The sequence below is a fragment of the Nesoenas mayeri genome (genome assembly GCF_963082525.1).
Source record: "Nesoenas mayeri genome assembly, chromosome: Z".
Classification (NCBI taxonomy): domain Eukaryota; kingdom Metazoa; phylum Chordata; class Aves; order Columbiformes; family Columbidae; genus Nesoenas; species Nesoenas mayeri.
In genome coordinates, this window is record NC_137542.1 from 14,538,042 (window position 1) to 14,565,804 (window position 27,763).

Consider the following 27,763-nt stretch of genomic DNA (forward strand, 5'->3'; position numbering starts at 1 on the left):
CTACAATTCTGTGTCTCTGTATCTGGATGGCTGTCCATAATACCCCTTCTTAGAGTGGTCTGATAGCTGCCGACGGTACTCCTCCTCCTCCTCTGCATCGCTGCCGTAACTGCCACGGTTCTCTAGGTAAGGTCTAATAGGAGGTTTCTGCGGTTCCGGAGGTCTGGAGCTAACATGGGAAGACATACACATCAAGAGCTTAACAGGTTTTCAGTTGTTGCTGCTACCCCAGCTGATATTTTCCTCAATTATTTTTGGACCAGATTCTTTCTATGCCTGCTTCTTTTGCATCCCCAGTTTCCTGTCTCAAGATCTGCAGACTTCTTATGTGACATTTCTTAAACTGACAGCCTTCTCTCCTCAATCAAGGCTTTCATCCTTAAAAGTGGACAAAATAAACCCACATATGCTTTTTCTACACTGCGACACTACCCATTCAAAATAACACTAAGCAGCTATATAACAATAAAATCTGCCAAGGGCATTTCCTCAGTTTCAAGACCCATGATTTTTGCAGTTCCACACTGTATGAAAACAAGATGTTATTCTCCTTCCATACTGCCCCTGTGCTTAAACACTTCCCTTAGGCCAATCATTAACATTCCTGTTAAAAGGCCACAGCACTGATTTCTGTATGTAAGAAAACATTTTGCATATGTTGTTAAAGATTACTTTTCACTACTTCTAAAAATCTGCCAAGGCTGTATAAACAAAGTATGCTTTTTTGAATCTACCACGGAAAACTGAAAATAGTAACTCTGTGTTTTCAATTTCTGCATTTTAGATTATATAGTATGACATCAAAGGATTTAATTCACTAGCAAAACCCAAATCTCACTGCTATTAGCTATTACCAAGAGGCATGAAAAACTTAAAAGTCCTGCAGAGCAGAAAACAAAATGTATGATACAGTGTTAACTCTCGCAGAGGTGACTGCTCAAGTCACAGAAATACGCAGTGTGTAGGATAAGATGACACAATGGTCAATCAGTTCAGAACGAACTGAATTTTAATGAAAGACTTCTCCTTTCAAGAGACTTGATGGGTGACCTCAGGCAAGTTTTATCCTCAGTTTCCCTACCCACTGAATATGTATTTGAATAATCAAGTGTTATTAAGTAATTAAAATCGCAATTATTTCTTAGGAGAGACCAACAGTCATCGAGTACCTAGCAGAGGAAAAATGGACATCAAAGGGTGTGAATGCAGAAAGGCTTCTGAGTAATACTGATCGGGGCAAAAACTGGCTCTGCAAATACTTCAGCAAAAGCATATAGTGGGTCTTCCTGGGTAACTCAAAATACTATAAATGAACTAAAAGAAAAAAAAATCCTGAAAACCAAGAAGAGTTCACAGAAACTTTGCCCCACCTTTACAGTAATCTTTGAGGCACAACAAAAAAGTGATATACCAAAGCAGGATTATTTGTATGAATAAAAATTGGCCAGATCAGTTTACCTCCTGCTGGTGAAATAAACAATCAAGACAGAATGCTTTAAACTGGATACACCTTACCTCATAGGCTGGGGCCAGTTCTGTTCAGACTTCTGTGTTTTGACAGGGACAGCATAAATATCTGGGTGCTTCTGGGCTATTTCAAGCTTTAAAAGAAAGTAAGAGAAAAGAACTCTTATTTTGAAGTCAGTTCATTAGGGATCCTAGACCACAGATCTACAGGTCACAGCTACATTTGAAACAACTAAAGCACAAATTGGTAACTGATCTTATTAATATTCCCACAATTATATAAACTTTTGCTAGAGCTGTAATTCAAAGTGCATGTGAATATAACAGATTGCTAAAAGCAGTAGAAGTATTAGAAGACAGCTTTCTATAGTTACAATAGGAAGCCTTAAAATATATCCTCTTTTCACAATGCAAACTACACAATGGTATGTCTGCAGGTATGGTTTCCCAAACTTCTCCCTCCAGAAGCAACACAACGCAAGGGCTTGATTTTCATTTTCAGGATGCAGCCTGTTCCACATTGGAAAGCACAGCAGGGGGAGAATGCATCTCTTCATACCCTGGCATTTTGGGCCTCTTGTAGCTCTTGCATTCTTTGCATCCTCGCCTTATGATCCATCTCCTCAAATATTTTGACCTTCCTCAATACAGATTTTGGAGTATTTTCTTGTTCGCTTCCTTCTTCTTCCAACTTTGCCGTCTCTTCCTCCTCCTCTGCAGGTGGGACTGCTGGCTGAGCGTTTCTCAGGATGGGTCGCCCAAAGGCAGGTTTCGCAGAAACAGGTGGTGGTGCTGCTTTAGCTGATACAGTTGAAGTCTCACTGCTGACAGCAATGTTACTTGACTTGGAGTCATAGTTCTTGGGGAAGTCATATAGCTCCTCCTTGTTTTGTAACTTCCCCTGTCAGTAGAAAACACACAAACTTCATCATTTTCATTTCAAATGAAGGCTTTAACAGTGTCAATCCTCATCCAAAGTAACACTTGAAAGGTATTTGAACTGCTGCAACGTCTTGACCGTACGCTCATACACTACACATTAACCTACAGAAGACTAGCACACTTAGACTCATCTGTCCCCTTTTTTAAGGATTACCAGAACTACAACGTGTGTTAGGTGACAGCACAGAGAAAAGTAAGATCCCAAATGATTTGTTAGTACTACCTAATGTAGAATAACACTACCAGGAGTTTAGAAGTGCACAGGACCCACACCTGTTTTCTGTTTCATCTTCATTTGCTTTACTCATGTCCTGCTCTGACCAATCTCCATTGTCGAGGCATATTCGAATATATTTTGAATACATGCAGGATGCGAGGGCACCCGTCTTCATAAAGAAAGGAGTTTGGGGTCAGGAGTAATCAAGAATTGCTAAAATAGAATTTGGTATCCAAACATCAAAATATTTTTCCCCCTGCATCATTCCTGAGCAAGGTTTGAATAGACAGTTAACATCAATTTCTAGTGATGGAGACTAATTTCAGAAATGGTGGATTCTGGTTATGTGCTTTGCTGTAAAGGCCATCAGTTACACTTTTCCTGATTATTAACTTATATTTGTCCTTGCTAAGCTAAAAAGAGTGCCTTTCAATTTGTTGGCATACACAAAAAGGAGTCTACTTTCTTATTCCATGTAGGGATTGCACATAAATAACAACACTTCTCTTCAAATAAGTTTTCTGTCTGCTTGATCCTGCAACATCCTCAGTCTTTCCTTCTCTCCACACTTAAAATGTTTTTTAATCTCTGATAATTCCTATTGCTCTTCATAATGTGCCACCCTGGAGAGTTCTCCAGAAAAAGGAACTTTGTATTCAGAATTGTTTCTACAAGTTTACCTTAGGTGGTTCAGGCTTGAATGCTGGAGGTGGACTTGGTTCTCTAAGGATCTCCCTGCTACCAGCTTTTCTCAACTGAGCCCTTGGTTCCGGATTGTTTTTTTTTAAACTCTGTGAAAGACAATAAGAGAGAAAAATCACTGCAGTATCCAGTAACTCAATCATTTTTCTGTCAAGTTTACTATTTTGAGAACAATAACCAGGAGACAAATGACTGTCAGCAACCTGACCACAATCACTACAGACATAATTGCAAAGCTCAAGGTGATGAGACATCATCAAGAAACCTATAGAGTTAGGCAGAAAAGCAGAGCTACTACTATTTTTGCTCTGCACAAGGTAGCTCCAAAACACTACCAGAGGTAAGATTAAGCTGCAGTTTTTAAAACTCATTTTTAAGGCATACATACAGGGCTTTCAGAAAGTCCAAAGTACAGACTTGTTGAAAATCCAGTCATCTCACCTCCTCATGATGCACAGGTTCAGAGGACCGGCTAACAGATGAAATCCTTGGTTCATCCAAGGGCTCATCAAGTTCATTGTCAGTGTATGCACCTCCTTCTCCATCCGTATCCTCTAGGTCACTGATCAGCCGACTGTCACAACTCAAATAGTCAGCACCCATTGCCGTAAGATAAGACATACGATCATCTGCATCATCTTCCAAGCTGTCCAGCTAGAGAAAAGTCAGTAAGAATTAAGGAACAAATATTAAATATGTAAGAATTAGGGTCTAGTTAGGATTCAACACCATGCCAAACAACTCCTTAAGAATGACTTTGCAGAACTGAAACGCTACAGTAGAATAATAAAGGAAAGTCCTCATCATTCTCCCCTAGCCACAGCAGTAGGGGTGAAAGCTCCAAAGAATAAAACAGAACAATGAGTAATTTTTCATTACCAAGAAAGATATCAATCAACCACTTATCTATCCTATCCAGCATTGGCAAACAAAATTATGAAAAATTTTTACTGGCAAGAGATATCTTGAGACATCTGTACAGCTTAGCAGAGTACGGACTGACTGCTTACCTTTCCTTCTGATACCCATACTGCTTCTCCTTGCTGTTGCTGAATTGTATCTTTCAGACTACCATACCAGCTATCATTGGCAGAATTCAAATTGATGGTGGCTGTAAAAAGTGAAGGAAAAAAGTACATATACACAGCAAATGCAATGTGATCCTTTATCCAGTCTTTGCTGTTTAACACTTTTTGTTTTAGTTATGTGAGAATGTTAAGCAGCCATTTCATTCAGATCATTGACAGAAGCATAGTATTTTTATTTTATTGTTTGTCCATTCCACAAGCTTATTAAATCACTTACGTTTTAATGACAGTATGCCGATTCATAATTTGTTTTGCATTAGAATTTGGCAGAACAAGGAACTTTGAGAAAAGTCAAGGAAGGGATTGCTCATGCCCGTATCTTCACACCATTCTACTTTAAGCTTGCATGAGTTAACATGCAGGGTAGTAAGTGGATCCTCAAGACCCACAGTCACATCCACCACACTCTTGCTAAGGAGGTTAGACACATGTTCCTCCTTACCTGTGAAGAGGTGTGAACAAGTTTTCTTCAGTTTGTTTGCTTGCTCATAAAGTTTTCTCGAGCTTTTGTTAGATGTGGAACACAGCCTTTGCCTCATAGTTTTCACACCCTGCTTACTGTCTGGGTTAAAGAAGACTACAATTGGAAACCACTGGGTATAATTTAGCAGGTCCACTGCTTTAGGAGTCACATCCAACAGAGCATGTTTATCCTGTTAACAAGAAAGCCCAGTCAGCATGCTGCTTGTAGGAAACAAGAGGAGGTGCTTGGAACATCCTAGGAAAACCAGGATATTTTTGTCCAAATAAGACGACAGCTTGTTGGATTTTTTCCCCCCACAGTTATATCACATTCAGAAGCCACAGCAGGTAGCCGTTTTCTTTCAGCTCCATTTTTCTGAACAGCTTTTGCCTGAACGTTAGTTAACTAACTTTCATGGTAAGTAAAACACACTTATTGCACCTTTTTTCCCTAAATAGGTAGTGAAAGTTAACTAGCTTTTCTCTCTACCTGTCCCTACCACAGCTATTCTGGGTGCTATCTGTGAACTTTTATCTATTCTTACTAGCTGAGGCAAATCTCACTTTCTTCATTTGATATATTCCTCCTTAGCTACTTGTAGTACAAAGATGAATGGGATTTTCAAATGTGTGTTCAGTGAGGCCCCAGCTCTGAATAGACTTCTGTATGACACTAACTCCTTTGGCATTGATTTGATTATGCCCAGGGCAATAAGCTGCAGAGTACATTCTTTTTGCCTTAAGATTTTTAGGCTTCTTGATTGCCACCTATTTACTTGATCTCTAAACAGTATTAGAAAAAGAGCCAATGCAATCTCAGCAGATGCCACTTAGCTATCATAGTCACTTCCTGTCCATTTCAATAGTAGCAACTCTGAAGAAATCTAAAACTTTACATTTTGGTAAGAGCAAACAGAGCACTGTGTGACAGTAAAGCCTTCATGGCAAATTCAGAAAGCATATAGTAAAACATAGACAACCACCTGTTCAGATTTAGAATGCACTAAGGAAGGAAAATTTAACTTCTAATATGCAGTTCACCCTCCCACTTGGAGGATAGCTAGGAAATCATATAAACTGTTGTTGAAAAATTTCAAAACAGTCCTATCATTAAGCCAAGTCTACTGCAGAAATAGATGCAGTGAAGACTTGAGGACTCTGCAAGTTTTAGGAGCAGACAACTCAAAGAACATGCCTTTGAGGGTAAGCAGTTTTCACAGAGAAATACTCTACCTGCTCAATGATTTGCCTCACAGTGTTCAAGCGCACTACACCAGTTGACTTCTCTGAACCTGCATCTCTGGGTTCTGTCTCTGCAAAGACAACATTTTAGCTTATTTGGAGTGGCTGGGCAGCTGTGATTATTAAGTTATCCATTCTCTCAGTTACAGATGGGTGACAAGGAAGCTAGGAAGACAACTTACTTGCTGTCTGGTACAGATGAGGCAAATCATTTGACAACTTCTCCATAGCAACATCTGCAATAGGGCCAAATATCACCACGGGTCTCTTAAAACCAGCTGAAAAAATATATGGATAAAATATATGTCTGATAAGACTGGTTTTATATACAAGTGAAGCAACACAGACAAGATCCTCAATTACTATGCAAGGTTACAAATACGCTGAAGATATTAAAAACATAGATTTTTCTTTTTTCCCCAAAAGTTTGTGCAAGAACATAACTCATAGAGAAAGCTATTTTATCAGCTGAGAAAGCAAAAGAGATTGTTTTAATTTAACAGCTTCCTTATTCCTTCTAATGAAGATGTATTGAGAGGATTTTACATTCCAAAAACATACGGCAGATCTTCAGTAATCCCTCCATCCAGCAAAATAGCACAAACCTTGACCCAGTGTGTTTTGTGTGAATAAAGACACAAATGCTAAACCAGCTGCAAAGCAGCTTGAATACGAAAAGTAAAATTGTTATGTTTATGTCAAAACAAGTGCAAGCAAATACAGTCCCTGTAAGTTAACAGAGGAATGACGTTATATTACTCAGTCTTCATCTTGATATCTGGAGCTCCTTTAAAATACTTTTTACTGTATGTTTTGTTCCATAATACTGTCAATTGCAAATACTCAGAAAACTATCATGAGCTGCTCGACATCATTAGTAATACAGCTAGTTTAGAATCACAGACCATATCAACCTTGATTACATTTGGACAAATTTTTGAAAACATGTGGGTAAGGTAACGTTAAAGTAGTATTTATAAGCAAGCTAGATTGTGATTGATCTCAGGCATATGAATTGTACTTTCACAGTTAGTCAAGGGGAAGATGAGGAAACAAGAAAATCCTGCTTGTTTCTTCCTTTTTTCATTGTAAGCCTTGAAATTGGCACATGTCATTTGGAGTCAAAGAGTAGCTAATAGCATTCAGAAATTTGCAATTTGAAAAAAATGTCATCCCTTCCTGTTGCTCAAATTCAACACTGAACCCAGCTTGTTTGAAATCACTTATTTAGCTGACCAAACATTTGGACTCAGAAGCAGCCAGTAATAAACAGGCAGCTGGCTCACAGCAGTTTCACTTACCCTCACGCAACTGAACTCGCTCGTAAGCTGGGAACTTTGTGCTCACAGATACAATAGCTGTCAGATCTTCACGACTCTTCCTCAGGTTCTTCTTCACTCCAGATCGCTGGCCACGTGTTCTCCAGAAGTCTGCCCTATCACTTGAGCCATCTTTTTGGGCATTTTGAACACTGGCCATCTGCTCAGCTCTGACAAGGAAAGTACAGAATTCATTTGTACAGAACTAGTCAAGGAGGGCAAAGACACTTTCACTGAAGAACAGATTTTCAATTTACAACAGGTAATTTGCCGGATAGACAGCACGAGTGCAGGAATGAATAGAGAAGTCCAGGGTCTTCTGCCTTGGAACAAAAATAGTGTCAGAATGATGCTCCAACTTGCCACAGCTACAAAATTGCTGAGTGGGAATGAGTCCTCAGGTCTTAAACTGATAACTCACACAAGCATAAATAAAAGAATGGTGAGTGTAACTCAGAGCTGAAGGCCTAAAAAATTGCTGTCACTACTCTTTTCTCCATTAGGCCTTGTAAGCTAAGTAACTACAGCATAAAAACAAAGGCTGGTTTGGTCAAATCAATTAACAGAGAGGACAGAATGTATTCACCAGGAAAGGGGCAGGGGAGTCACATAAGAAGGACCTATTAGAAAGCAGCGTAGTGGAAAGGGACCTGGCGGTCCTGGTGGACAGCAGGATGACCATGAGCCAGCACTGTGCCCTTGTGGCCAGGAAGGCCAATGGCATCCTGGGCTGTATTACAAGGTGGGTGGTTAGTAGGTGGAGAGAGGTTCTCCTACCCCTCTACGCTGCCCTGGTGAGACCACATCTGGAATATTATGTCCAGTTCTGGGCTCCTCAGTTCAAGAAGGACAAGGAACTGCTGGAGAGAGTCCAGCGCAGGGCAACAAAGATGATTAAGGGAGTGGAGCACCTCCTGTGTGAGGAAAGGCTGAGGGAGCTGGGTCTCTCTAGCTTGGAGAAGAGGAGACTGAGGGGGGACCTCATTAATGTTTACAGATATACAAAGGGTGAGTGTCACGAGGATGGAGCCAGGCTCTTCTTGGTGACAACCAATGGTAGGACAAGGGGTAATGGGTTCAAACTGGAGCACAAGAGGTTCCAATTAAATTTGAGAAGAAACTTCTTCTCAGTGAGGGTGACAGAGCACTGGAACAGGCTGCCCAGGGGTTGTGGAGTCTCCTTCTCTGGAGACATTCAAAAGCCACCTGAATGCATTTCTGTGTAGCCTCATCTAAGTGTTCCTACTCTGGCAGGGTGATTGGACTGGATGATCTTTCGAGGTCCCTTCCAATCCCAAACATTCTGTGATCCTGTGATATTTCAGGAACTCCTGTACAATGCAGTCATGAGCTTTTTTCCCTCATCTTAAAATCACAACCACACTCAAGAACTTAAAAGCTGCAGTGTAAAAATATCCAGATATTTTGCTGATGAATTTTAATACTTTTACTCATTGCGTACATTTGAACACTTTTTATTACCTCACACGAATTTTGGCTAGGACAGCATATTTAAGAAAAAACATCGCTGTGCTTCACTCTGTATTTCATATAAAAATAAGGACCACGGCTACCAAGAAATATTAGCCTTGGAATAAGTTCTTGAAACATTTTCCATAAGGATATACAAAAGAAATACAAGCACTGAAGTTCTTTTAAAAGATTAATCAGAATATTCTAGCACATGAGCGTCCTAAGGTGTAGGGGTTTGATGTTGTTTTTTCTGGGGGGGTTGGTTTGATTTGGTTTGGTTGGGGATGAGATAGGGCATAGAGAAGAAGGGAGAAAAAAAGGGGAAAAAAAAGAAGGCAAAAATAGGACCCTACACCAACTTTCTAGAAGAAGAACTGAAGTTAGCAGTCAAACCTTGGTTGATTGCTGAGACAGAAGTTCTAGGCCTGTGTTGCAAATACCTGATCTACTGTGTAGGTAACACCACCCTCTCTCATCCCTTCCTCACCCTCCCATTGTAAGGGGAAAAAAAAAGAAAGAAAGGTATGACATAGGAAGCAAAAATAACTTGGAAAAAAAAAAAATAGTTCTAACAATGGGTAGGAAGACAGCATGCCACCTTACCTGCTCTTATTTGGAATTAGTCCCTTTTCCAGTTCATTTCCAATCCTCACAGCCAGCCAGTTTCCCAGTTTGCCATCATACAGCGTATCAACTACTCTAAAGATCTCCCCTCTGGTGAATGCTAAGCTTTGTGGTGACTCTTTTTCACACTCAAAGTGGCTTCTGATGAAGAATGAATCTCCTCTACCACAGGCCATGATGTCTCTGTAGACTAAAACAGGAACTCCCCTTTAGTTTATATTTTTTACACTTCCAAGATAGATTAAGCCATCATTCTAGAGAACAGTTTTGAAATTCTTTCCCTCCACTCAAAAATGTGCAAAAAAACAGCCTTCACATTAACTGTTTCTGCTTAACTGTTCATCTTGCTTAATTGTTCGTCAGTAAAACTGTCCCTTTGCTGCTGACTGAATCTCTTATGACTGCCAAGACACAGCAGAAAAGTAATGCCAACAGCAGATCTTGGGCCAGCTGCTACAGAGAGAAAAGCAGGAGGAACACACAGTACATTGTCACTCTTCAGGATTAAGAAGAGAGGCTATTTGTTAATAACAAAAGAGATGGAGAAGTGCTCTGAAAAACACATCACATATGTACACCTGTATGATCCTTGTGGTATGGAACATAGCCAAGCTACTGAAAGGGAGAGTAAATAAAATGCGATCAACAATAAGCACAAGAGACATTATTTGTGGTTTCACTGACAAAACAGAGCTTAAAAGATCCATGGATATACACACATTTTATTCAAAGCACCTACCATCGTATTTGCTTTGAGCCAAAATTGTCACTGTTTCACCTTTGGGGATTTCTAAGAGATACAAAACAGCATCTTCCCGAACAATGCCTCTGAAGTCTTGAGTGTTTACCTATGTAGAGAGCAAAAAATTAAAAAAAAAAAAATCAACACCTGAAAAATCAACAATAAAAGGAATAACCAAAGATTTTTGTTTGATCTAAGAATCTTAAATATTCTCTCCTCTTATACTTTTTTGTTGAAGTCAGTATGGATGTCTGTTGCCACCAGGATTATTTTATTCCAGCCATTAACAGTAATCTTTCTGAAGTAACAAGGTCCTGCATGTGCACAGCTAGATTTTTTTATTTTGACACACTCCAAAATACCTTGAAAATTAAGGCTATCACAAGAGAAAATACACAGAAAATGACGTTAGCCTCCTATTTGCATTTTTGAAAAATAAAGGAGAATGTAGAGGACAAAAAGGCATAGATGACATAATTGGGAAACTGGAAAAATAAATCACTGTTATCCACAGAAATCAGAAGGATGAAAGAAGAAAAATGAACTGGCGTTTTTCCTCACTCCAAGATTACGAAGAAGCATTGTACAGAAAATTTATTCTCCCATCTTGTGGCATTTTTCTTGATTAATATTTCTCTTACCTAAACCTTCCATAGAAACTTAAACTAAACCTTGATAGACAACTCTCCTTCAAAAACTCATTTCAGTTAAGACCCCTCCACCACACATACACATGTCCAAAGCAATAACTTGACTTGCTAACATCTTAATTTCTTCCATAATTCCACTAAGAAGCAAACTACAAAATACAAAAGACATTTGCATTTCAGGGACACAGATTCATACCTTTAGAATCTGATCTCCTTCCTGTAGTCCCTCCTGATCAGCTGAGGTGCCTTCTTGAATTCCAGCAATAAATATCCCTACATCATTTCCACCAGCCAGTCGCAGACCCACACTGTCTCCTTTCTTGAATCTCACCATTTTCGTATTAGGACTACAAGATTTACAGGCAGAAAACAGAAGTAAGGCCAGGTGTTAGACATATAACAGGTTGTCAAGAGAAAATAATTGCAACTCTGTTAACAAAATTGTATTAATAATATTCTTAGTCCCTTTCTTTCACTATATAGACTGTATTTACCCAGGTAATTCTTCAGTGAGGGAACAAAGCAAAGAATTTGCAGTTTTCTGAAACTGAATTAGGAAAAGTGAGTAAGTGGCATAGGCAGACTTGACAGAGCAGGAAAACAACTCCTTGTTCCTGAAGTCCCCAAATAGTCCTCTACCTATTGGATCCTCTCTCCTATGAGGAGCTGGGTCTTTTGTGAAAACCCTCTGAGTTACAAGTAATCATACTCATTGTTTTTTCCTATATATGCTTGAGAACTGTCATATGCCTTCAATTTACACCTGTTTTCTTTGCAGTTTAACATGTTAATTAGACAGAAGTCTTTAAGTTTTCTTGTAATGAGAACTATTTCAAAGTATATTCTACTGGTATGTTAACAATCAGTCCTTTCATATTGCAGTGGGAGAGGCTACCAGGCTAGGTTCAGATTTTTGCTGTCAGAAAAGCTGTATGCCTGAGTGACCTTCAACACAGAGGACAGTACTTATCAGTCAGCCTTTCTCAGTAATACCCTAAGCCTGTATTATAAATTCCCCTTCACCAAAATAATCACTTGATTAATTTGCACATCAATGACAACATATGCAGGGAGCAACCCAGAAAAGACCAGACAATCCATTTGGGAAAATACTCCAAGCTACAGAATATCTTCAAAAAGTTATCTTTAGGCTTCTCCTTACAGTCTCAGTGCTCTTCTCCCTTTGATTTCTGCATTTGGAAACCCTCAAAAGAAAACGCATAAGTTGGTTTCCTATTAATATAGTTTACAACATTTAGTATCTTAATTGTTAAAGAATCAAGAGTACCAAGTTCCATTTGATCAGTTACAAAAATTACAAAAGAAACAAAAACAACAAAACAAACACAAAAATAAACTTTGGAAGGAATATTTTGTTCACTTCCAAGGAGAGAATACAAATGCAATATGGACTGCACAGGCTTGGGTTTGAAGGAAAGACATCAATTTCTGTACAGAAATTTCCAGCTTGTATAGAAACACACATTTGGCCTTATGTTACAACAAGTTTGTTTATTAATTACTTAGAGGACATTCTCTTTGTATCTTAATATTGGAGAGAAGGGGAGAGTTGTTTTGTGTACATATAAAACAATGGAAGAGGTGTAAAATACATTTCCATAGAATTGCATAGGTTAGAATGGCCCTGTGCTCAAAGCATGTTGTTCAGGGCCTTGACCATTCACATTTTTGAGGATCTCTGGTGGTGGAGATACCACAGCCTACAGGAGAAAGCTGTTCCAGTGGTTAATGATCCTCATTCAAAATTTTCTTCTGTTCCCTTGCTCTTTTTTCTACTACTATACCTGTCTGAGAAGAGTATGGCTCTGTTTTCTCTACAGCCACTACCCATTAGGTTTTTGCAGAGAGCAGTAAGATATCCCTTCATCCTCTCTTCTCCAGGCTTAAAAAAACCCCAGTTTTCTCCATCTTTTCACATTTGTCATATGCTGCAGGCCCTGACCCCTTAGACTCGCTCCAGTATGTCAATGCCTTTCTTGTCCTGGCGAGCCCCAAAATGGACATAGTACTCCAAATACTATCTCAAAGTGCCAAGTAGAGCAGAATAAAAATACAAAACTATGCCACTGTGCACCCTGCCATGCAAGTCCAGAAGCACAGGCGTGTTCTATATCTTCCGGGTAGAAGGCAAGTCTATAACTTCCAGGCAGATAGTTTTACAACTAAGTTTAACTCACATATGGTCAGTTGGAAGGCATGTCACCTCTTCTTGGCATTAAGCCGTAAAAGGAGTATCTCTCCAAATGGGAAAAAAACCCCTGAAACCCATACAACCAAGAACCAGGTACAGGTCACTGGAAGAACACTGAATGCAGAAGAACATGGCAAGTGCCACCTTACCCATATATTGCTTCATCTTCCGGGCTGGGTTTAAGAATCGTTCTTGCAACTGCTTTTGGTTGAGAAACTGTAAATAAAAAAAGCCAGTAGAAGTTACTGAGCTATTGAAAAAGTCATAAATGGCAGCAATTTTAAGCTATCAGATAGCAATCGAAACCCTTCTATGCCAAAGGTAATACAGATTTAAATGTCAAGCATCTATTTTACTAGAATTTATTTACTTCTTTTTTTTTTTTTTTTTAAATTCTTGAAATAGAGCAAAAGGTAAAGGGAGGAACAGACAACTCTTACAGGCAAACCAGATCAGACTTCAGGAATAGCTTCATTTGACTGCTTAGGGCAATAGGCTAAAGTAAATGCTCTAGGAGAGTACTTGTTTTTTGAGGCAGTAATTCTAATAACCAACTGCTGTCAAAGAATCTCAAGTGTTTCTTCTCTTTCTGCACCATAAAGCAAAGACAGACCTCTTCTTTGTGTGTCAGGATGCAGATGACAGGAAGTGTATACTAGATATGTCAACATGATTGGGGGAGAAGGCATTCTGCAGCCAGGGAAAAAAAAAAGAACCAAAAACTTCAAATTCTGACCTGGTGGGTCATCTTGGTACTTCATTTCTTTGTTTGTGTCTACAGCTGTAACACCAGGAGTAGCAATGTCACCGATCGATTTGAATGGTGTAGGCATTGCTCCCATTCTGGGCATCCTAGTGGACGGATCATCTTTTGCACTGAAGGAAAAAAAAAAAGTGTAGTGAAATCAGATAAGATAATGACATATTTTAAGACACATTAGAAAAATGGACTAGAAAAGACTACTTCTTACTTTGGTTTCTCTTCCAGCTTTTCATTGGATGAATGCGAATCTAGATCAGAATGAAGTAATCTGTCATCTTGAGGGGAGAATGATCTGTTTGACTCTATTTCAGAAATGTCTGTAAAGAAAGCAGCAAATCAAGAAATTCAGGATTTGTTTAAATTATATGCACACCTGATCACCACATTTATTTACAAAGCTTTCATATACTGACCTTTAAGTCTACTCCCATTTCAAAGTAGATTTGACTAGAGTTCAAAAAGTGCTGTATACCTTTTAGTGCTTCCATCCTCCTCTCTCCACCCCCTGAAAATATTTCTAGAAGGTTTCACACTCACATCATACAACTATTTTGAGCATAACGCATACTCATTAACTAGTCTTAGCAGCTTTTTCCTTGAGGTTTCATGGAGGTTCCCAAAAAGAAGACCCCCTTGACATTAACAGTCCTCGCATCATTGCTTTTCAGTGACAAAAGAAACAGAGTAGCCCTCAGACTTGAACCACATCTCAGTTTTCACAGTAAGACCTATAAAAATTTGCATCCAGTATTCTGACATCAGAGCAGGAAATATCTTGCACTAAATAATGTAACACTCTGCTCCCTCAAATATCCTAGGCCCTTCCCAAAGCAAGATTATGTTGAGAGATACAGCTCACATACTGTGAGAGGTCATTTGTACAGAACAGATCCTGGAAATAGAAACCAGTTGTCCAGGGGGACTTAATTTACTCTTGTCCCGGCATTTTTTACCTGCTGTTGAATGCTGTCATGAATGTTAATGCCCTCAAAAGCAGAGACCAGTCCAATCCACCGGTTTTTAAAACTGAAGTTTTTTTAATAGAGCAGCTGATTTGCTTGTTCTGAGAAGTAAGATTGATTTTACCAGAACAAAATTGCTGATCCTATCTCTGTCCCTGCCCAAAATATAATTATATTATCACCACAAAATCCTTTCTCCTGAAGGAAGTGGGCTTGATGCTTAATTGCTATTACTTAGGTTTTGTATATTTGTTTTGTTTTGTTTTGATTTATTTATTTTTAAATAAAAAAACTTAGTATTACTCTATCACAGCAAAACACTATAAGCTCCATACTGTCCCTGCACAGAGTCCCGAACTTTTTATCCACATTAAACCTCACCATCCATTTCTGAGTCGCTGTCGTTCAATGAAGGAATGTTGAGCAGTGTCTGCTTTCTGTCCCTAAGGACAACCAGCTGCAGCTTCCCTCGTGACTTCTCAATCAACTTTCGGGCGTCAGCTAAAGACATGTTCTCTGTCACTGTACCATTGATCTGCACATAAAAAGGCAACAATAACAGGGCAAGTAAGCACAGAAGTCCATATTGTGCTCAAGTCCAGTAGTGAAATTGACTATAACAAGACGTACTCCAGAGTAACCACTATAAATGACAAGTGTCTGCTAAACTGCTAGCTGTGTAATCAGAACAGACCTTAAGAATGATATCCCCTTCATGAAGGTTGCCATCTTTGGTTGCTAGGCCAGTACGGGTCATTTCTTTTATGAAGATCTGACTTCCAAGACGGAGACCATATTCTGGAATCAGGAAAATGAATGACCATAGCTTAGAAGACGAGTGAGGATCCTTTTTTTACAAAAATAAACAGTGTACATGCAGCACAGCCCACTATAGCATGAGAAAAGAAAAAGAATGCAGACCTAGTAAGCCCACTTAACCCCAAGATAACTCTCCTACTTCTGTGTTGTCACTACAGCAGAACAAACAGCAGTCCAAAACCAATCACAGATGGATAATTAGTCTGTCCCTTCCACAGCAGAACAATGCCTTCGTTCTAGATGTGCTTATTAACATGCTGGACTAGATTCTCTCTCTGTATCTTATTTTGCATGGTGTAGAAACAGGCGAAAAATGGTCAAAAAGCACTAACAGAACGGCTGGGTTTTTCTGTTTGTTTGGTTGGGTTTTTTACCAGTTACTCCATGCTGACCCTGTCCTATCTGTACCCCAGCAAGTGTCTTGTTTTTTTCAGGAAAAAGATCGTTTTTCCCCTTTGATCCAAGTTACTTGGATCAGTATATTTGCTACTTAACAAAGAAAGGCAACACTCTAAAACATCCTAGAACAACAGAAAAGGAAAGAAAGAGCTATCTGCTTTAAAAAAATCACCACATTTAAGTGAATCTGCAGAGCATATATATGAATGGCAGAAATTATGATATAATTAATAGCTACATACAAAACAAAGACACCTTAAATTTATCCCTATCTGTATACCTATCTGCATTATCTTTACAAGTGTAAAGAGTATATGCAGGGGAAGAAGAGGAAAGAGAGAAAGGGATCCTTCCCACGGTCAGTGAAAACAGAGGTTAGGTCCTGCATATGAAGCTTAAATGAGCAAAAATTCTTCCAAATCTCAACAGGACAGATTAGAAAACAAAACAAAACCCCACCACCCACACAAATCCCACAAACAAACCACCACCTCCCTACAAAAAGCAACCACCAACAGTAACAACACCACAAAAACAAACAACACAAAAAACCCCAAAACCCAAACCAAATTAACAACAAAAATCCAAACCAAACAACACTAAAACCCCCAAACAAACCACAAGAGAATGCACAACCTAATCTCAGACATGCTTTATAGAACAACAATCTTTATTTCACAGGACATGAAAGATCAGGCTTTTGGCTTTCCTTTACGCACTCCAATACTCAGCAAGGAAAGGCTGTTTCAGCTGTTGCTATTTCAGTATTCTTTAATGACTTCCCAAAGTATTCAGAGCCAAACAATCATCAAAACTAATCTAATTATACTGAAGGGAATAAGTGCACAATTAAAAGCAGAGTCTACTCTTCACCCTTTGTAGCTGACCCTTTTGCAGATGTACCAAGATGTAATCTGAATCACGATCAGATCCACGTTTCCCACCAGAATCAGAAGAACAGGACAGAGAAAATGGAAAACCAAAGGACACAGTGTCTTGAAAAAACTGAAATTATGCGGGTGAGCAGATTTTTGTTCAAAGGTGAAGTTCAAGGTACTGGAGAAAAAAGCATGTCAAAGCAGCCAGGAAGAATGAAAGAATAACTGAAGCAATCCGTTAGAAAATTACAATATTTAATCTGTAAAAGCAGAAAATATTAATCTCCTCTCCCTCCCCAAACAAAATAACATACTGTATTAAAAATGAATTCCTTTCCCCCCCTACTATACCTACCTTCATTATGTCTGCCTTTTGTTAAGAGAACACTGATCGGTCCATTCTGATCCTGTGCAGGTCCTAGGTACTCATGTTGGTGGTGTATTTCAGGTGAAGGACTTCGGGAACGAAGCCTGTCCCGACTTCGACTCCTCACTTCCCTCCCATATCTAGGATCAGGTTGAGATCCATGACGATAACTGGGTGGGCTGTAGTCTCCTCTGTAGTCCCGTTCATAGCCACCATCCCTGTCGATGCTCCTTCCCCTGCTCCGATCTCTTCTATAGTCTCGATCCAAGCTCCTGTCAATGCTCCTGCCTCGACTTCGATCACGGCTGTAGCTGCATTCCCTGCCACGGTCTCTGCTTTGGTTACGTCCTCGGTCTTGTTCATCTCTGTAGCTCTGATCCAGGCTGTTTCCCCAGCTTTGGCTGCGCCCTCCATTACCGCTATGCCAGCTTCTATCAGTGTAGTCACTTCGAGCACTTTTGCCATCAAATTCTGCGTGGTCATCCATTACATCTAAAGCTCTGCTCTCATACTCCGGGGATGGGCTCCGCCTCAACGCAGCAGCCTGCACCTTCCTTGGTCGTTTCACTACCTGTTCAGTCCAATATGAAACAAACAAAACCCCTCCAATGGTCAGAACGCGAAATCCAACAGATTAATATTATTCACATTTCAAAAACAGGTTGGGGGGGGAAAAAACCCAACAATGTTCTATTTATAGAACAACCAGTAAATTAGATTACTTAGATGTACAGAACAAGTATTTACTAATTGGAAGGATAAAGAAGAGTAGAAGAATTTAAAAAAAAAAAAAAAAAAAGGAAAATAAAAAAGAAAAAAATCAGATCAGAGCAGCAAACACATTTTTTCACCTCTGCAAGAGTGTGAGTAATTGACATTCTTTTTCTAGGTGACTTCTAAAAAACATTACAAGTGCCCAGAAGAGAGAGTAGTAGATGCCTCCCTCAAGTAATGAAAGCCAATCTGGACAGCAAATCCTTGCACATGGTCTGTGTACACAGGACATCGTTTGCCTCATGTAACTTTCATTTTCTTCCAACTATTACTCATAATTCAGTAAATTAAAGATCGAGGACATACAATTTATTCACAGTTTTTCAACAGGATAATGTTGTGACACTTGTTTAACTTTCATTTGTTTCACCTGTAGAAATGATGTCTTTGCTTTGTTTTATTTACTTGGTACATTCTACTGGGCAAAGGCTTGCTTTGCTTTATGCATTTATAGCACACTTCATAGAAGAAAAACAAAACCTTGGCTGGTTACACAGGTACATACCACTGCAGAGTGAATACATTTGTAATTTACTTACAATGGTGGCCACTTTTCCACTTTTCCTAAGCTGTTGGACTGCAAAAGAATGTGGAACATTTTCCATTGGGGTCCCGTTAACTATGACCACCCGGTCATTTTCTCTGGAAGTGAGGGAGGGAAGAAGAAAGAAAAAAGGGATTTAATATGAGTCTCCATGAAAACCCCAGAGCAAAATTTATTTTTCTTTTCAGGGAAGGCTATGGATTTCATCCATTTTAACAGGGAGTTTTTCTTAAAAACTGTGTTTGTTACACAAACCCTACAATACCCGAACACTAGAAGAAGCTTTCATTATGTTTAAAAGTCAGACTCTTGGGTAGCAGTGCGCATTTTTGTACATGTACTATGTCTCGCTTAAGTACCTTGAAATAACGTCAAATAAGATTTTGTGTTTTTTAAAGAATACTTGTGATGACCATTAAAGCTTTTTTTAAGCTCTTTCAGAACTCCTAGCCTTTCATACCTAGTGCTAGATTTTTTTCACACCAACATAAGAATTTCAAGAGACCTTCAAAGTGCTGCAGCCATAGCAGTGTTCAGACAAATCTTGACAAGTACCACTTCAGTACACTTTCCTGAAACACTGGCATTCAGGTCCCATCTACTCTGAAGAAAGATGACTGTCGGCAAGGAGGCAGGGAAACCAACCAAACTATAATACACAAAAAGTCCTCCCTGCCTTAAAGTACAGGCCAAAATATTACTAACCAGTCTATTCAGACCTCTTGCATGTCAAATAAACCATTAAGACTGAACTCAAGTCACCCTCAGGAGACAGCCCCATAACACGAGTAATCAAAACCCATATCTTCCAGAAAGGCATTTCAGCACAAGCAGTGCAGGAGATTTAAAATAAACAAAGCAACAAACCCCCCCAAAATGAACACAAAATTACCACTCCTCCTATTCTTCTGTTTATTACTCAGTTACTAGCTTTACAGTGAAGCATTAGTTCAAATAATTACTGGCTACTGTGACATTTTTTGCTAGATAGAAGAAATCTTTAGTAGTCGTTATTTTCTCTTCATTGTAATCAAGTCACATCACAATCTCCTTTTTAAATAAGAGGATTACATACTTTAAGCCTCTCTTTGTAAGGCACTTTCTCTACCTTTTGAATGATTTTTGTGCCTCTTTTCTTACCCTTCCAATTCCTTTTACTGAATGAATATGCCAGAACAACACACTATATTCCAGGATCAGTTTCATCCAGGTTTTATGGGAGAGTTAAAATAGCTCTCTTCACAGTCCATACATACAAAGATGGTGTCAAACTTAACGTTGTAACACTATATCAAGAGCCTACTTTACCATAAAACACATTGCTGGGTTGAAATTCCCACACATGCTGAAGGTCAGAACTATATTCCTTGGTTTGTTGGAACGGCTTCGCATTCAGTTTCCTTCAGAATGTGTTTTGTCTGAATGTGCTCAAATTGCTTGGTATTGCCTTATCATCAATTTACCTAGGATCCTATGTAATTTGTGAATGTGATTTTATTCCCAAATCACAGACGATTATGGAACAGGACGGATGAGAGTGGTGGTGTGCAGGGATCACTGATATAAAACGAAGGTTTTGTGGATTTATGTTGAGAATAGTTTGTTACCTGCTTCACAAGAATCCTTTCATTTAGTCCTTCAACAACTGTTCCCATGTCAGCCTTTTCATTAGCTCACCAAAAATTCATGTGTGGCAAAATGGCCAGAATCTACCCTTTTGAATTACTATTACTGCACAACTTTGGTATTCTTCCAAATTGCCTAGTTCTCATCAGGTATTCCAGGTGAAAGTTATAAAAACTGATCAGCAGTGGGCTAGAAATGGTTTTTCTCAGCCTACAGATTTATTACTTGTCCATGGTAGACATTGCCTCACCAAGGACAATGTTACCAGAAGTACTACAGAAACACTTAATTTCTATATTATTTTCTTCAGCCATACCCTTTAAAAAAGCCAGAGAAAGAAATAAGAAATTGCTTACTGAAGTAATCCATCTGCTGGACCACCCAGGAGAACATCGGAAATTACTATTGATGTTTCACCATTTTCAAAATGAGGATTATCTCTGCCACCAGAAACTGCAATCCCAAATCCGCGTTTCGAATCCTTCACAACAAAAACAAATACAACAAAAACAATTATAACAAAACTCGATTCCACTCATAAAAATTTTGATAGGGAGAAGGAAGAGTAACATGAACGTTCCTGTGATGGCACTGTACCTAGGTATTATTTAAAATACGACAGTTGTGTGGAGAGTTGCAGAAATACACAGAACCTGTAGATTTATAACGAATGAGTTTACAGATCCATGCAACAAGATGACATGTTCCTGTGTTCTAAAACCTCAGTCTACAGCCTTGTGATGGTGAGTAATTAAGCAAAGGACTCACTAACTTAGCCTACATTTTGCTCTACTGGTAATTCATAACAAATTTATTGTTAGATAAATTTATTTTTCTAGTGATACCTGGGAAAGTGGACCAGCTTTTCCAGGCTCTTATTTTCACCATAATTACTGTCTAGTTTGTAACAACTACTACTTCATCAAGCTAAACAAGAACATGGCTGATAACAATAAGCAAGCACTGAACTTGTGAATTCACTATGATGAGATTGAACAAGGCCAAGTGCCAGGTCCTGTACTTGGGTCACAACAACCTCAGGCAGCACTACAGGCTTGGGGAAGAGTGGTTGGAAAGCTGCCTGGAGGAAAAGGATCTGGGGGTGTTGATTGACAGCCAGCTGAACATGAGCCAGCAGTGTACCCAGGTGGCCAAAAAGGCCAACAGTATCCTGGCTTGTATCAGGAATAGCATGGTCAGCAGGACTAGAGAAGTGACTTGGTGCTAGTGAGGCCCCACCATGAATCCCATATTCAGTTTTGGGCCCCTCACTACAAGAAAGACATGGAGGTGCTGGAGAGAGTTCAGAGAAGGGCAATGAAGCTGGTGAGGGGTCTGGAGCACAAGTCTGATGGGGAGCGGCTGAGGGAACTGGGGCTGTCCATCTGGGAGAAAAGGAGGCTGAGGGGAGATCTTATCGCTGTCTACAACTACCTGAAAGGAGGTTGTAGCATGGAGGGTGTTGGTCTCTTCTCCCAAGTAGTAAGTGATAGGACAAGAGGAAATGGTCTCAAGTTGCACCAGGGAAGGTTCAGATTGAATATTAAAAACAATTTCTTCATGGAAGGGATTATTAAGCATTGGAACAGGCTGCCCAGGGAAGTGGTGGAGTCACCATCCCTGGTGGTGTTAAAAATGCATTTAAACGAGGTTCTCAGGGACATGGTTTAGTGCTAGAGTTGGGTTAGGTTATAGTTGGACTCTATGAGAGACTGTATGAGAGTCTCTTCCAACTTAAATGATTTTACGATTCTATGATCATCTTCTCTCACAACCAACAATTTTAAGTATGTAATTTCTGTGGAAATTACATCATAGAAATATCAGATCCATAAAAGACCTAAGATAGCATTCACAAACTCAGGGAAGTAAAAGGGTGCAAAGGAAGCATGTCTGTAACACTGGAACTGAGTACTGTTAGTGTACGTGCACTGCAGACAAGAAGGTGTGCAGAAAACCACACATTTTCTTAAACACACAGGTTAATTTTATCAGCTATTTAACATAGTCCTCCTATCACTATAAAATACAAATTAACCCACATTTAAACAAAATGTTTTAACATAGTGATAGAGGCAAAGTAATAGAACAAATTAAAGTGGTGCTTTTCCCCCAGCTCATATCATATGCCAGCTTGCGTTCCACTAATGTTAATATTAGGTGGTTATTTCTTTGAGAAGGAAAGCAGTTTTGGTTGGGTTTTTTTTTTGTTTGTTTGTTTGTTTTGGTTTTTTTTCTAAACAGCACTTCACTTGCTGCACCTTAATTTTACAGGAGACAGTCTGATGCTTCAAGCCAAAAGAGTATGAAATTCAAAATAATGGTAAAATTCATTGGCAGTGGCTCATGCAGCAAGTCCAATGGCCCTTTGTCACCTCAGCAGTATAAGCCTGTCTCAGAGGCAAAATAGTAATGCTCATTTACGAGATATTCAGGATCTGAAAAGCTGGAAATTACAGGAACTAAGGTCTGCATCTGCAGTCTTTCTGCTGTCTACCTCTGTAACCTGGAAAAACAATCTTTTCTCAAAAATTCAGCACATAAAACAGGCTGTGTAGGAAAGATCACAATTTTAACTTAGGTCATCAACTTGAGTTCATTGCAGAACATGTGAAAAAACATAAGCAGCAAGGTACAGTTTACTAACTGAACCCAGATCATCAGAACAGCTGGGAACACCACCATCACTGCACACATCCTGTGCCAAGGTGTGGCAGCCTGGCCATTAGAGAACTCAGAACAGAAGGTCTACTTTCTTTAACTCAACAGGACTCTAAGTAATGAGATACTTCCTGTTTTCTTGGTAGAATTGTTAAAAGTGAGATCTATAATGAACATATTTAAGAAATTTTGATGACAGTAGTTTTCCTCTAGATTCTACACTGGTAGATATTAAAGCTTAAAAAAAGAAATCAGTGTAATCATGTTCGGTGATTACTTATAAAGCTTGCACATTGAACATAACTGCTTGTTAGAGCCATGTGCTTTGTTTGTAAGCTTATTCAATGATGAATTTAGCTATGTGGCTAGCATGCACTATATTGTACTGTAATTACATACAGCACTTACATTGTTAATTTAATTTCCTCAACATGAGAGTCATACTACTGTGTAACTAGCAATTAAGCGTTAACATGAAAAACATACCTGATTTGGACAAAAAATCCAATCTCTTTTAGACTCTGATATGCTAATAACATCTATTGTAAAACATACTTAGACTAAACCAATGCTTGAATATTTGTAAACTAAAAACATAACAGGCACTCACTCACCTTTTGTAAGGTCACAGTGTACTGTTCCCATATCAGCTCTTCCATGCCTGAGGCCTGTTGCACACAGAAACCAATTAGTAAACACAAAGCATACAACTATCTAAATTAAAATGTGAAATACCCCATTAAAACACATGTATAAAGATAATATATGTATTCTAATAATTTGGTAGACTTGGTATGAAATTATGTATTACAGTTAATTATGATTTTTCTCTAAAAAGACAAAGAATATTAATAGGTCCAGGGTGATAGAATCTCTTCACATTTCACCATTTTAATAGCTCATTCTGATTTTCTGGAAAAGTCTCATTCAGCAAAATTATTTAATTCAGATCACACTAGCATTATATGGCCACACAAAATACTTAATACCTCTCCTTTCCAGTATGCAATAAGATTAGCAGTTGAAACTGAGGTTTTCAAACCAAACTAGCCTTCAAATCTTTTGCTTCATGTTTATGTGGATTTAACAAAATGTGTTGTTCACTATGAATTACTAAAGTGAGTATTTACTTAGTTTCCTCTCATGAAATTTAATTTTACAGGAACACACCGTGTATCACTATATAGCACTGGCATATCCATTTCTGTGACACTTCTCAGAAATGTTTTTTTTTTTCCACATTTCCAGTTAAAACTGATCCTGAACTCATCAGTTTATCTTACATGATATAACCTGAAATCTTTCCAACATCACAGCTTAAAAATATAATACAGAATAATCACCCAGCTGTGATGCATCATATAGTACACAGTCAGCCCTGTAAAACGAGGAGAAAAAATGAGCCACAATATTTTATGCACTGCAGAAAAAATGTCCAGGCACTGCATGAGTATGTGTATGCACACACTCAAGCCACAGGTTTATTTGTCCTTAATGCCAAAAGTGCTCTTCCTTCTTGGAAAGCTAAGAGTTGGCTCAGAAAACTGATGTTCACACAGAAGCTCAGTTTTGACTCAATCGTCTTTTTAAAGGCATTTATGGGACTACTGGCAACAACAGAGAGAAGTGACTCAAGAAGGGTATGCCTATACTTTAAAGCATGCCCTGTATTTCCAGAGTAAAAGTCTTCTAGCAGCACAAAACTGTTTAGCAAGCTAGGGATGCAGTTTCTCGAATGCAAAGAACCCCACAATGTATCCTTCCAGTGGGTTCTGAGCACCCCAAAGAGGAACTAGGTTTGCATTTTCCATTGCACATTCAAGTATTGAAAAACAAATTTAAAACATAAGTCATGCTCTGAGTTCCTGAGGGAATACACAAAACATTCAGCATCCTTACCAGGAATTTTACAACACTGAACAGTGTTAAATTTCCACTGTTCTCTCAGAAAATGAATATTGCTCTCCAGTTTTTAGAACCTTTTGGGTCTAATTAAAAATTAATTTAAAATACATGGAGAGGATGGCTTATATTAAAAAAAAATACAAGTAAGTATTTCTGTATTTCTATTTGTCTAGATCAGACAAGAATGAGTGGCATTTAAACTGTTAGTATTAAAACATACATGTCTTGGGTCAATTGATTACTCTGCTGAAGCACATGGTGAAATAATTCTATCTGATATTTGCATTTAACCAGCTGACATGTCTAACCCTTCAACTAGCTGACACTGAACCATCCGTAAGTAAAAAATTTTTCCTTAACTAAGCACTTTTTCTGTGTTGCTGTGGTAAATAGAAGTGACTAGGCTTGCTTGTCTGGCATATATGAAGACATGCAAACAGTTTACCTACTACTGATCCTTATCTACATCATCACTGTCCTGCTTTTCTATATGGTATTTTTAAGCTCTGCAGAAAACCCGTCTGTGGTAAAGGAGGGCCTCAGTGTCATTCAAATTGAGTTGGTTAACTGAAGAAAGTTTTAGAACTTAAAGACAGTGTCAATATCAATGATGTATAAAATCTGAAGGACAAGCAGATGGGTTCAAATTTTTTAGAAGCAGGGGAAATGGAAAACCTTTTTCCATCCTTCTCACTGTATAAAAGCCTCAACAACTTACATGTGCAACAAAAGCATCTCTTAATTTCAGTCTGCACTGTATACAATTCTTACCAAGACCACCTCCTAGCCCAAAATACTGAGTCCAGCTCTGCACAGGCGAAATAGCAAGGCAGGCAGCACGAAATCTACAAGAGCTTACTACCTGTGGGGACAAAGAGCAGCACAGTTGTCTTACTCTTCTTACCTGCTAAAAGAAGATCTGAGAATTGACTACTTATTCAGTACAATACTGCAGAGAAAAGACAAAGGAAGCACAGTAAAGCTATTGAGGGTGGATTTCTGGGTATGAAACAGGTAAACTTACAGGAATTCCTTTCCAGAAAACTAGGTCTCCCATGAGCAGTGGCACAACTAAAACCTTGTGCACAACTTTAGAGATGCACTGTGTAGTAAATAAAAACATTGTAAACTAACAAAAGTTAGGCTTATTTTGCTCTGACAAGAAAGTCTCATGGTATCTGGTCACAAAAATAAGCAGTAAGAATGGAAGACAAACTACTGCCTACAGATGCTACAATTAAGGTCTTACAAGATGTTGAGCCTACAGTATAATCTCACCTGTGCCTAGAAAAATTTCCTCATACTATCAGTGACTGTCTCAGGTACCTTCTGTGTGAATTTTGAAGGGTTACTTTTAGCTTGAAAACTGTTACTGAACATTCAACAAAAGCTAATTAAATAATTCACTTTAAAATTCATTAGCATTTGTTAGAGTAATACACTTTCAGAAACTGCTCCTTGTGAAACTTTCTACCATTTGCTGTATGCTATGTTAGTGAAGGAAAGCACGCAATGTACTTGCAAAGCTCGTTTTGTGCAACACAATTACCAAGACAACAGAACTAGTTCTGCCATACTGATAAAGCTATGCAGGTTCTGTAACACAGTTCAGAGAACTGAATGGTCACCTTGGAAGCCCATAAGGCATGAAACACATCTGTACTCCCTCCAATCTCTAAGTAATAATCTCTTTAACATTATGAAATGTACTGCTGCTTGCCATTGCCCACGATGCTAACCCACACTGACAGATTAATGGAGAAGACTGAGAGGGAGAGACTAGAAATATTATAAATCATCAGTTGAGGACTTGATCAAAACTAAAATTAAAGTCTCCACCACAACCACAAAATTCCTGTATTCCACATCTAATAATATGACTCTCCTCTGAATGTGTCAAGAGATGGGTTACAAAAAGCTTTCCATCACCTTGCCAATTGCTTCACACTTCATCTGTAAGGGAACACAAAGGGATGCTAAGCAGTCTGTGCATCCCTTATAGGATCACAATTTCACTGTAAGACTGCACACCAAAACACTGGAGAGAGAAAGGCAGGCAAAATGGTTAAAAACCCCACCTCCAGTTACTAATAGTAACTGGTTTGCAAGTCTACCCAGGTTTCACACAGATAGCAGGCTACCTGCAGTACGTGCAAATTACTGTAATTAGGTAGTCTAAATTCATAAGTGACTAAAGTCAGTCCATTTCTAATTAGAACACTGCAGTCAGGATTTGTTTAAATCTGCCTAATGCTCGTATATCGAAATGACAGGTGCTTTCTACATATCCAAACCAGATTGCTTAACAGAATCTTTGTCAGGAAAGTAGTCAAAGTGCTAAAATTGTGTGCTACAAACAGGCAGCTGTTGCAGCTCTCACTGACAGCCTTCAGAGATTTATGCAATAACTTGCTACTGAGAGATCACCGAATACAACTTCATTCGTGCTGAAAGAAGAACAGAACCGTAAGACCTGTCACAGCAGTTATCTGGCTATAAAACTGAGTTGAAGAGGGGAGGAATATACAAGGGAGGAGGGGAAGAAAAGACTTGGAGCAACATGCAACAAAAAGCAACTCACGTGCCCTTTCAAAATCCCCAACTTTTTGACTGCATGTGACCACATTCTCTGCAGAGCTTGAGCTGTCTTCATTGTTGCAGGATATAATCTGTGAGGGGATGCCGCACATCCCCGTCTTTTCATCTGTTTCCACCACTCAACAGGGTTATGTAATTCTAATACAATAGTGGCCTACATACCCGAACAAATCCTGCCGTCAGTTTCACACAGAAACACATCAAAACCGCAATAGGGAAATCTACTAGTTTAACCAACTCCCACTTTAAGAAACCCCAGAAAGAAACAGTACCATATTATTACATTTTTGTTTGTCGGTTTTTAAATTAAGTGCCAGGAACAAATCG

The 27,763-nt window shown here is 38.9% G+C and overlaps 1 protein-coding gene across 2 annotated transcripts; it reads right to left on the bottom strand.

Moving 5' to 3' along the window:
* On the bottom strand, positions 1-27,491 carry TJP2 (tight junction protein 2; the record flags this gene model as incomplete). Of its 2 annotated transcripts, none has more annotated exons than XM_080362991.1 (23): positions 1-169; positions 1,516-1,601; positions 2,027-2,368; positions 3,307-3,417; positions 3,770-3,982; positions 4,339-4,439; positions 4,859-5,069; positions 6,112-6,191; positions 6,303-6,398; positions 7,422-7,609; positions 9,516-9,726; positions 10,276-10,384; positions 11,125-11,275; positions 13,290-13,356; positions 13,877-14,016; positions 14,112-14,220; positions 15,247-15,400; positions 15,560-15,663; positions 17,317-17,899; positions 18,642-18,744; positions 20,629-20,753; positions 23,548-23,601; positions 27,420-27,491. In XM_080362991.1, 23 exons carry the CDS (start codon positions 27,489-27,491, stop codon positions 1-3), a joined length of 3,579 nt encoding a protein of 1,192 aa, XP_080219117.1. The 2 variants fall into 2 exon arrangements, with proteins under 2 accessions (XP_080219117.1, XP_080219118.1); XM_080362992.1 differs by lacking the exon at positions 27,420-27,491 and adding an exon at positions 24,277-24,294.
* Positions 27,492-27,763: the final 272 nt, after the last annotated feature.